The sequence below is a fragment of the Eumetopias jubatus genome, unplaced genomic scaffold, assembly GCF_037043125.1.
Source record: "Eumetopias jubatus isolate StellerSeaLion01/CBP00866 unplaced genomic scaffold, mEumJub1_p1.0 scaffold_5, whole genome shotgun sequence".
Classification (NCBI taxonomy): domain Eukaryota; kingdom Metazoa; phylum Chordata; class Mammalia; order Carnivora; family Otariidae; genus Eumetopias; species Eumetopias jubatus.
Genome location: NW_028274811.1, coordinates 87103519 through 87115835, shown reverse-complemented (window position 1 = coordinate 87115835; position 12317 = coordinate 87103519). Strand labels below are relative to the sequence as shown.

General features: G+C 40.9%; 1 protein-coding gene across 4 annotated transcripts in view; it reads right to left on the bottom strand.

Moving 5' to 3' along the window:
- CAMK4 (calcium/calmodulin dependent protein kinase IV) overlaps window positions 1-12317 on the bottom strand; it is a 220865-nt gene that overhangs the window by 21748 nt on the left and 186800 nt on the right. For all 4 annotated transcript variants that reach the window (XM_028102834.2, XM_028102836.2, XM_028102835.2 and 1 more), the window contains one exon: window positions 11887-11961. In XM_028102834.2, coding sequence (XP_027958635.1) covers window positions 11887-11961 — 75 coding nt within the window. The remainder of the gene's footprint in view (window positions 1-11886; window positions 11962-12317) is intronic.

The window sequence follows — 12317 nt, the reverse complement described above, 5'->3', positions numbered from 1 at the left end:
CTTTGAGGATGGGGCACCACAGTTCACCTTCCAGCTGGAAGCAGGAGAGCAAGGGAGCTGGATCCCCTGTCTAGGCAGGCTGGGCATGTCATATTCAGTGTAGACTGTCAAAGGGAGCTCTGGAAGGAAGCTATCCTCCTGGGACTTTGGATGTGACTTAGAAGAAGGAACACAGTGGATTTTCCACTGGTATCTTCCCATACTATCCCCCCACCCATCCTTTTGCAATCAGGATATTCTCTTCCCTGTAGAAACTGAGTTACATAAAATACAGGAGATGAAGAGCCCCTACGGTGAAATGAGAGTGGGCAATGTAACACTCCAAGCAGCCATTCAGCAAGATTCACCCTCTAAAGCACGGTATCTGGGGCCAAGAAGTTTTTCTCATCTACAGGCACATTATTCCTAGAAATTTTTCCTCTTCAGATTTAATTAGCATAATTAAGAAAAATGCACGCTCATTGCCAACACCATTCACTCTCTCAGGTTAGCTTTTCTTTTCCAGGGCAATCTGGCCCCATACGGGGTTCCTTTGGGCCCCAACACTGAACTCCCACTTGCAAATGCTTTGCTCATCAGAGTTCAAAGGAAACTCAGTTCAGGCTGCCACTGTCAGGAGGGCGGCTGCCGCTGTCTACACCGCGGAGAGGTATTCCAGTCAGGCAGCTGAACTCATGCACACTTTGTACTGTTAGTCCTTCCCCACGGTCTTCCTGTCCGTGAAGTGCTATCAAGTCCTACATGGACATTTAAACATACAGACATACACTGGGGAGTCTTCTACTTGTTTTTACCTCTAAAATCTAAGTGAATTGGGTTAATTGGGACTTGTTTTTACCTCTAAAATCTAAGTGAATTGGGTTAGCTGATTTCCAAGTTTACTCTGAGTTTTAAGCTGCTAGTCACTGTGATATTAGTAGAAGGATCATTTACACAGGAAGAGAGGACCTGAACTCTACTTCCAGAACCTGCTGTACTCCCGTTCCTCCTGCGGGAGCGCCTACAATGTGTGCTGCCCTGTGGGCACCTGTCCCACCAGAGTTGCAAAGGGCAGGTGTTTTTCTGGCATTCTTTACAGCTCCCAGGCTAAGGCCCCAAACGAACTGAATACCACGGAACAAAATTCTTTCTGAATCCACTTTATGGGGCATCTGGGTTTCTTACCTGACATGGCAATATCTGACCTCCCTTCCCAGCACAGGGTGTAACCTTACCCTCCAGAGGCAATTCGGTTCCTTGTAAGGCATTATTAGGCTGCAATGTGGGCAAACTTGTGGTGTGAAAAGCTAAACTTTCCCTGGGGAAGTTAACTGAGACAAAAGGAATATAGAATGTTTTTGCCCTCCATAATAAGTTTCTCTTAAAAAGAATTTATAATATTTACTAATCATAACACAAAATTTAGGGGAAACAAACTCTAAGCACCTAGACTCAATCAGATACCAGTAACCTTTAAATATTTGCTAGTTAACATGACCTTGACTTCAGGACCAGCAGAACATACTTTGTAATGTATCTGAACCCTTTCCAAGAGCCAAAGATTTCTAGAATAAATTGCAGGCTCCAACATACCAGTGCTACAAGTCTCCTAGGTATCAAACGTCCTTGTGGTGGATTCTGCAAATTCGTGATTTTTCTTAAGGTGAGAAACAGTTGATTACTTCCAACTTAGTTCAAGAAAAGACATCAGCTGGTTCGCCTTTTAATGCTATAAGCACTGTCAGCTCTCCTTCCTGTCTTTTCTCACCTCATTGTCAAACAAACAAAATGAAGTAGGGGAGAAAATCATTTCGAGGTGTGATCCAGTTTTTAAACAGGTATTTAAAATAATTTAGAATAATCTTTTCTAAAATAGTCAATAATCCTTTATTGATTTTTCTGGCTGTCTTCTAAGTGGGTCCAAGTTTACTACCACTTCCTAAACTTACCTTATCCTTCATGTTATTGCTCATTAACACCAAATGTTACAGAGCTCCCAGGACACTTCATCCTCCAAGCTCCAACACAGAATAATTTTGGTAAATGGTCTGAGTTGCCAAGATACCAGGCTTCACTTTTTAAAAAGCAATCTTTACTGAATATAAAATATATATTAAAAATTCCAACTTTAGTGATGTTTATTTACCAATATCCTACTTAGATCTCAGAGTGCTGAGTTTTTTATAAGATCATGGTAGCAATAAAACATCTAGAGACTGAGGGTCCATCCACAGACTGGGATGAATTTCATTTTCTTAAATAAATTCACTGTAACCAGTTCTAGGAATGGTCCTACATAAAAAGCATGGGGTATGCCCTATGGCACACTGATAGGGACGACTGATGCTAGGTTTCCCCTCTTTTCCTAAAGCCGTAGGAGAAAAGCAGAGGGATGATTTTGGTCACTGACTGTATGTTCATTTTGTCAATCCCTCCCAACCTATTGAGTTAAAACTACAGAGTGGCATTCTTTACCAGAAGACTTCTTACAAACTACTGTTAACTGTTTTGAGAAAGACGAATCCAAAGGAGACTAAGGTGAATGAAGTCCACAGGTTCATTCATTCACTCATGAAACAAATCATGAACTATTTATTAAGTACCTGCTGTATGATGGACACTGCCTTAGGTGGTGCTGGGGGAGTAACGGGGAGTTCAAGAGAACAATTCTCTGCCATCACGGAGCTCACAGCTTCATGGGGGAGGAAGACATTGATCCAGAAAACCACATGAAGAAATGCAAAGTGGCAAGTGGAAGCGCTTGGAGGGAGGGTGTCTCTAATAGAGGGCTGACCTGCTCAGAAAGATCAGGGAAGGTGAGTAGAGAAAGCAAAGTTTAAACTGAGATGTGAAGGACTAGAGAAGTTAACCAGGCAAAGGGAGAGGGCAGCGGATGAGGAAAGAGCCAACCGGGTTGGCTGGAGCAAGCACACAGGCAGAGACTTGGTGGTGGGCACGGGCAAGGGGGCTCGAGGAACTGGGGCACCCCTGGGGCCAGAGCCCAGGCCCGTCCCATTGAGATGAGCCCCTGCGAGGCAGCTCGAGGCCCGACCGCAGATTCCAGTCAGTCAGGGCTTTTGTTTTAGTGATTCCAAACATATGGGGAAAGAATCTATTTCATCTTAAAGCCTGACTCTGACTTTGCAGCATTACGCCCCCTCCTACAGCTGAGGGAAACCCCGTGGGGCTTTTCACTGTACAGGCTTGTCCTGAATTCCGAGTTCTCTGGAGACCACAAAAGTCCACGGCGTCTAGAAGTCCCTCTAAACTTTGCCTCTGAGGAGTGAGCACTGTGGAAGGAGAAAGAGGGACTTCTCTGAAGCAGAAGAGCAGTGTTTGGAAATTCTCTTCCCTTATTGTTCTGAACGTGGCTAGGAACCCAGGGCAGCCCCCTGAGCACAGCAGCAGTCCCCACAGCAGCACAGACGTTACACTGGGCCTTCCTCAGCATCTGTACCACGTGTGGTCCTTTGTCACCATGTCGCCTATATTTGGCAAGAACGGGGCACAACATGTGAAGCTCTGTCAAGTGCAGTATTTGCTCTGACAGCAAGAGAAGGCAGGTGGTGTCCCAGTGCAGTTTGCTGTGTTGTAACGAAGGTGTGAATCAGACTGGGATACAGTTGAGATGTTTCCAGAAGGAGTTGCCTCTGGCTAGGAGCAGCCTTGTCAGTTTACTACAGTGAATCTCAGAAGAGTTCCATGCTACCATGTCATAGTGTGAAAGGTCGAGAAGGGCTGAGGAGGCATTTGGGGCCTCCATCTCTTTGGTTATCTATGACTTGTTAGCGTAGAGCAGGAAAGAAGTTTGAAGGATGTTTTGAAACCCAAGTGATACACTGTATGTTCTAACACATCTTTTCCATTTTCCTGGGCTCTTCATCTTTTTACACCACAAACAGCAGTCAATCCAACTCGCACTTAATATTTTTCATTGAAGCTGTTAAACAAAATGTCTTCTTTGGCACACAGATTGCATGATATTTCTCTTCGTATAAATCTTACAAATGGGTGAAGAATGATAGCCTGTTTATTTTCCTCACCTTACTTTTTATTTTTTTTAATAATACCCTGAAGAGAAAATCAAATATTTGAGAACACCTAAGTACTTTCAGAAGAGGAAAAAATAAACACAACCTATTTTTATTACCCTGGGAAAGTTTCATTTCTATGAAATTCACTTTTCTATGATCCCACGGAGCCCTCCCATCTTAGAGTAATCAGTATTTGTTCTGAATCTTAATCACATTGGGTCTCCTGCTCACTTTAAAGTTGTGATGAATGCTGGCCTAGGAACAGCGAAGAGGTATTAATTGTTGAAAAGTTGCCTTTCCATTTTTGTGAGATGAGGTGGAGTATCAGTATATAAACCCAACTCATCCTAATATTAACATCATACAAGAATCTCTTTTGGATATGGAGATACAGATATAAAGTGATGGACGTGGACTCTGAACTCTGTGAGGTATGGCAAATACCACTTTTTTTCTCTAAAGGAGCTATAAATCTTACTGATACTTATCACTAATAATTCTTTTGAAATATTTTTACTTTATGCATATCCTTTCTGCAACAACACTCAAACAGGACACTCTGTGGGTGTTCAGGGCCCAAAGAATACATTTTAAGCAAGTCTCCTACCCACTTGTCATCAGTCACCCTTCCTGTGACCGCTTCTCCCCGACATTCCACCCTCACATGGATAATAATAGAGCCAAGTCCTCAGCGCTGTGAATTCTCTGGCACGGCTGGTTCTGTGCTGGAAGTAGTTGCTTACGGTCATAAAGAGGTAAGCACAGAAAATGATTTATGGTATGGGGACCCAGAAGCCAAGGATGACAAGCACATTAAAAGACTGCTTCTAAACCAAAGAGAATATGACAAGTGGGAGGATGATGTTGGTGACAATCTTCTTAGCCTCAGTTTTATAAGGCATCTTAGGCCAGAATATATTTGGTTAACTTGGAGTGAATTAAGTGCTTGCCATAATCCTCAACACAGTTTTACACATATAAAACATATAGAGAGATCGTGTGGTAACACTGCTGATGCCACAGACCATGTATCTGCTGGATGGTACAGATGTGAGACCATGTATCTGCTGGATGGTACGGATGTGAGACCATGTATCTGCTGGATGGAACGGATGTGAGCACGACTCTTCCTTCCCTCCCCTTGCTGATGGCACCGAATCCTGAGACAGGAGTCAGTCAGCCTCTGGGGCCATTTCTGAGCCAGAGAGGCAGCCCCTCCTACTGCTAACAGCTTCAGATGTTAGAATGTTGTTTTGTATATTGTACCCCATATCTGCATCCATTCATAATTCCTGATTCTGTCCCACGATGCTGCTTCCTTCACTATCTGATGTTCTATGAATAATAAATGTGGTTCCTTCTCTCTTGCCTGCTGATGGGGATGTTGTCCCGGGATCAGTCTGGGTTGTTTCTTTTTCTGCCTTGGGGATGTTGGAGAGTCTCGTGACTTCACACAGCATCTATATGCTGACAGGGCCCACATTTATATCAAAAGCCATGCCCCTGCTCCTGAACTTCAAACATATATATCCTTCTGCCCACATGTAACCTCCACCTGGATCTCTCACAGGCCCCCAAGTCAAATATCAAATATCAAAAGCAACAATCCCCAACCCCTTTGCTGCCAAAGTCCTCCCCATCTCAGTAAATGTGAACCCCATCCTTCCAGTTGGATCTCTTTGGTCCTCTCTCCTATTATTTCTCCCCTTGTCACCACATTCCACCCCACTGCCTCCTTCCTGGACTTACAGACACCTATGCGTGTCCTTGCCGCAGGGTTGGTGTGCTCTGTCCCCTCTCCCCGGAATGTTCTTTCCATAGAATCCACATAGTTTGCTCTCTCCCTTACCTCTTTCAAGTCTTTGTTCTTCTGCTCCCTTCTCCAGTGAAGCCTCCCCTGATCAGCCTGTTTGTGGCAGCCTGAGCTCCCAGCACTTCCTATCCTCTTTCCCAACTCCATAGAAATCATCACCTCTTTCTATATATTGACACACTCATTTTGTTTATTATTTGTCTTCTCCTGCCATCCTTAAAGAAGGGCTTTTGTTGGTTTCTTTCATTGCTATATCCCTAGCACCTAGAATAGTGCCTGGTGCATAGTAGGAGCTCGATAGATATTTATTAAATGAAAAAAGGACTGAATATCTACACAACTAAGTTCCACAGAATACACTTTGTTTAGGTCAGTACCAAACCAATACAAATACCCCGAGAGGCTCATTTTCCTCTAGATTTAAAAACTTCCAAGACAGCTTAAAATAAGCCTGCACTCCACCAGCAGAGTCCCTGTCCTCTGCAAGGTCAAGAACAAGATGATCTATGGCCTTTCCTCGCCACTCCTGTATCTGTGCCCAGTCCCACTTTTTTTCTTTGCCTGGCACATGTTCATTTGGATCAGGTGTTGTAAGTGTGCCTGGGACAGTCATATGGTGGTTGGCGACACAGCCTATCTCAGGGAGAAAGAAGGGCCATGGTTGTGAAAGGGAGATGGACCTGTGCACGTTTTACCCACCTGCTGAGCATTCTCTGCTTGCTTGGTCTCACATCCCCTGCTCTTTCCCATCGTCAGCTAGCCCCACAGGAAGCCCATGTACACACACCAGCCTGCCAAGCATTAAGTTACAGGCAATGCAATTGACATTTTACTAGGTACTCTTCTGTTTTTTCTTAAGTTCACTATAAAAAGGAAGTCATCATTGTGGATATTTCATTAATTCTCAGGTGAGATCATCCCTTAGGTGGTTAGATTACCAATATAATATAATACTTTTATTTCACTTTAGCTCTTTAGTCCTCTAGAAATGAACAAAAAGACATCTTTTATGAAACTATTCTGAAAGCTTATATTTTAGATTATTAGATTTACTTCTTTTACTTCACTGAAATGTTCCTACATTGGTCATATTAGTGTGTGTTCATGTAGACAGAAATCTCTTCTGTCTGACTCCAGGCTGTTGAGAAATTATCTTTAATTTCGGTACAGTGAACATAAGTTATTTTTTTAAAACATAACAATGTGGGAACAACATAAGATTATCACTCTTATGCGACCCTGGCAAATGCCAACAGAAAATAAATTCTGAATAGCTTCTAGACCCTCCAAATAGAATTTGGATAGACAGGTAGAACTATGAAATATGAACATACATAGTTTAATTAACTAAGCTTATGAATTAGAAATTAGTATTAGACAGAAATACTCTTTTATCTCACCCTTTACCACACTGTTTTCTTTTCTACTCTAACAGTTTTTTCTTCCTTTCTGTGATTGACATGGGGTAGGGTGAACAAACACAGACTTCATGCCTTAAATAGCTAAACCAGGCAAGACATTTTGGTTGTATACATTGTGGTCCATTTATCAGGAGCCATGACCTAATGGATTTTTTGTTTTTTGTTTTTGGGTTTTTTTGTTTGTTTGTTTGTTTTGTTTTTTTGAGACCTATTTCTTTTCCCAACAACAAGATGTGGAGAATCTCTCCATGGTTATTTCCGAGCACTACTCATTGATTTCATTTATCTGGACCACAGATTTTAATTTTCTGGCCTGGAGTTTATTTTCAACTGGGCACATTTCCCAGGAAATAATGAGGAATTTGCTTAAACACACAACATCTGTGATTTTTCTTTTGCAATTCACTTATAGGAGAACCCTCTGTTATTAATAGCCTGGGGCAAAGGTTCTATGAATGAAACTGAATGGGTGGCTTTTCACTTGTGTATTTCCTGACAAATGACAGATGGTATAAAATATAAACACCCACTCCCTCAAAAGATGTAACTGGGAAAGCCTTCCAGTAAAGGTAGAAACTAGACCCAGTGTACATGAGGATAACTGACCTGGGATGTAATCACCCTTACAACAAGCAAGGAAACAAGCTCACACCTCTTCCTCTCCGTCAACTATATGGGCTCCAGATACCTTTTCAAGTCAAATGTAAAGTCTCTGTAAGTCATGCTTTCTGGAAGATGACCGTGATTCCCACCAGTCTTGCACTTGGCTCTCATATCCAACTCATTCTATCGATGGGCAGTTTTCTCCCAACCTAAGTATTCCAGCCTACATAATAGTAATTCCACACATATATTTAGCACTTCAGAGTCCACAGAGCACTTCTATTTTTCCCTCTCAATCCTTCCTCCCTCCACCTCCAGCTTCCTTTCGGCTTTCTCTGCCTTTTCTTATAATATAGCAAATTACTGCTTCTGGTGACACTCTACCTAAAGCACAGCACAAAGATTATATGGATCACATTCAATCAACCAATTCCCTCCTTCCCCATTACGTAGCCTCTAGGGTGATGTGGGTATCTGCAGGGAAAAATAAATAGGAAATGGAAAATAAGCCTCCATTACTGGATGGCATTATCTGTAAGATGGGCCTGTTTATGGCAATGACAAAGGTCTGAAATAGTATTTTTATAATCATTTTATAGTTAAAAAATAAATGACTGGATGTAGAACAGATCAAATACAGTATTCTGAGAAGCTATTATAGAAGTGACAGCACCCTGTATATAGATTTCTGACATCAGAAGGACAGGAAAGAGAATTTATAATAGCTTTCTAATTTGTCTTCTTTTGAACTCTTTTCTCCCTCCAATCCATGTCATAATGTCATTATCAAGATATCTATAAGCTACAGATTTGATTTTAAAATATAATTACCCTGATTAAAAACCTTTGCTGGATCCCTATTATCTACCAAAGCAAGTCTGAATTCTTTGGCCTGATTTATAGATTATTTAAAAAAATATGGTCCATCCTATCTTTCCAAATCCATCTGTATCTTCTGTACCAAAGACTCTATATTGCAGTCATGTAAAATGACAAAGTAACCAATAGTCCTTGAACTTGCCAGATGCTACCACTCCTCTATGACTTTTCTCTTCCTTTTCCTGCTTACAAAGATTACCTTGTGGCTACTTCTTCACTTGCTGAACTCCTACTCAAACTTCAGAGTACAGCTCAAATGCCCTCCTCTGTAAAAACCTCTTTGGGGACGATGTATTGTTCCCTCCTCCCTGTATCTTTAAGCCTTTAGCTCAGACAAATACAGAACTTACCATAACAAACTTTGATTTATTGTATATGGGTATTTCTTCTTTAATAGCCTATGAAATCCTGGAAGGACAAGACCATATGGTGTTCACTTTTGTAATCTCAGTGCCTAACATGGAGTCTATTAGACAGCCAATGTTCGTTTTATCAATGAATGAATCATTCACTCATAGAATGACTATTCTGTAATGCTGCAAGAAAGAACTACTCTTACCACTATTATCAAAGCCACTGAAAGGATGCTAGTTTAAGCTCTTCCTGAACTTCCCATTTTAAGGCTGCTAATTCTCAGAAAATCGTTCCAACCTACCTATCTCTTTGGAATACTAAGTTTTTGCTATTAGATAATGATTACTAAATTGCCCATCAGCTTTTTTCTTTTGGGAAATCCTTACTTTGTTTTATCATTCTTTTATCAATTCTCTTTCAATGCTTCTATCGATTGGTCAGCAGTTAGTACTCACAAATGGGCAACCCCATCTGGCATGTGGTACTAAATTCGAGGTTCTTTTTTTCCTTCACAGCCTTGGAAGTAGGAAGGCATGAAAGAAATACAGGAAGACGATAAATAAGGACCTACGAATTAGAGAAAGGGGAAATATCTATGGCACCATTAGAAGGAAAGAGTCATGGACGGGTTGTCAGCTAACAGTTCTAAGGAAAATATATAAAAACAAAACAAAACAAAACAAGAGGATGCCTATAGGGAACATGGCATAGTTCAATGGGTTTTTTCCTAGGAATGGGAATCCTACTCTTTAAGTCTGTGGTAGAGCTAGTGAGCTGTCTAATGTGATACCCATACTTAGTAAAAGTACCCTGAATTCATTTGGGGCACCAACATGTCCAGCCATAGGCCCCACTGCCAGCCTGCAGTGTGGAGGCTGTGACTGAGGACTGGCCAATAAGATATAAGTGGAAGTGACATGGAGCTTTAGCAAGTCTATTTAACCGTGAAAAGGTATACTCTTCTTCCCCCCTTCCTGTCACATAGAATGCAGATGTTAATGAGTGATTGCAAGCAGCCATTTTGGACTCTGAGGATGCATGCTAAAGAACGCTAGAGCCAGACAGAAAAGGTCTGGATCCTTGGCACTGAGAGCTACAGAGCCATAGCTGGAGAAACCACCAGAATTGCCTTTCTCTAGACTTCTAACATGAGAGAAATCAACTTGTATCTTGTTTAAGCAACAGTTACTTGAAGTTTTCTGAATTTTCTCCTAATTGATAAACTACTCTTATTGCCAAGGAGTTTAAGATCCAGAGCAAGAATATTTGGTACAATTTAAAGATTTAATAGAAAGATAGGCATACTTAATTCTGTGTAATTATTGGGCTTATGGGCAGTTGAGCTACAAGGAAATAATATTTTAGATTCACTAGAGAAGCTAACTAGTTAAAAGCAAAATTATAAAATGTTTATGTGACTAGAGAAACATGGAGAAAGATGAAGAATGCATAAGGCAATTAATACTGATGATATATACTTGGATTTTTACTTCTTACAATGATCAAGTAATACTTTGAGATTTGAAACACTAAAATAAAAAACATTTTAGGGGCAGCTGGCTCAGCATGTGACTCTTGATCTTGGGATCATGAGTTTGAGCCCCACATTGGGTTTAGAAATTACTTAAAAATAAAATCTTTTAAAAAAACATTTTAAGCTGTAAGTAATAACTGATTAACATTTCTATGAAGGAAAATTATATTGATTTTATCTATATTGCTTTTTTGAAGAGGGAATTTTATAAATCTGTTTTTAGGTCCTTGGCTACCTCGATTCTCATCTCTGACCCACTAACAACTAGATACGGAATCTTGGAAAAGTCATACTCTGGAACTCAAAATAAGGATGTTAGTAAATGAACTTTAAAGCTTCTTCTAGCACTACAATTCTGTGAATTTAATCATATATTTGCTTCAGTGGATATCTAATTGTGCCTTCTGCAGTCTGATTTCTATGAATTCAGAAGCTGTTAAAATGAGTTAGTTATGTGGTTCTTGGATGTGAGGATGTCACACAGTCCATCTCTAGAGATTGGGGAACTCTGGTGGAGAACCCCACCTGAAGCCCTTGTCTTAGTAAGGCTAGGTGAGTGCCGTCAATGAGGACTAGAGACTAACCCATTCTCACTGTTGTCCTATATGCCCTCTGAATTAATGACACACTCTCTCCTCACACACCCTCCCAAATAAAAGCAAATAAGGAAAGTGACTGAGGGCTCATGGCCCTATTTCCAACCAGAAACAAAGCTGTTTCCCTGCCCTCTTTCTTGGTGACTGTCCTTCTACTCCTAAGTGGGTTTAAGAGTAGCTACTGCCCAAAAGACAGGTGCAGAGCACCTAGTCTTTACCCCCTGGGGCTTCCTCTTTTCCTGTTAAGAGGGGTGCCCTAAAACCAACATCACTGAAACTTTCATGCAGAAAAAGAGGTGGTCTGAGTATCATTTATATGTGCCTTCCTCATGGGACTTGCATCACACTATAAGCATTTTAAAGATTTATTTATTTGTTTTCAGTTTTTAGAGAGAGAGAGAAGTGGAGGGAGGGGCAGAAGGAAAGGGAGAGGGAGAATCCCAAGCACGCTCCCTGATGTGTGCAGAGCCCAACATGGGGCTCTATCCCACGACCCTGAGTTCATGACCTGAGCTGAAATCAAGAGTCAGATGCCTAACCGACTGTGCCACCCAGGCATCCCCCACATTGTAAGCATTTTAAATAGAGATATTAAGAGTGAAAAAATTAGATCACCAAATACAAATAGATTTCAAATAACCATAAAAGTAAACATCAGTATTAAAGAGCATACCGCAGTACCCTGGGGTTCCACACACTGTCTTCATGAGTACTTGATGTTCCACAATTTTAGAGAGTCCGAAATCAGCTAACAACACAAGAGAAAAATTTAATGAAATCAGTCTTTTCTCAGCTTTTATAAGATGACAGAATTCTTCTGTTATTCAAAATAAAACGGACTCATTTGTTTTTGTATCTGATGATTGGATAAAGAAGGGGACCAGTCACCTGGGAGAAGAAACTGAAAAATAATAATAACAGTAATTCGAATCTTGCTTTAAATTGGAGAAAAATATGACTCCCAAATACATTTTGTGCTCTTCTCTATAATTCCCAGCTTCTAGCAAATAAGCTATTTGTTCTTGAAGTAACAGTTGCAATAGATATATTTTGTCTAATGTTAACTCTGAGATTTATGAAACAGTAGCTCTAAAGTACAATATA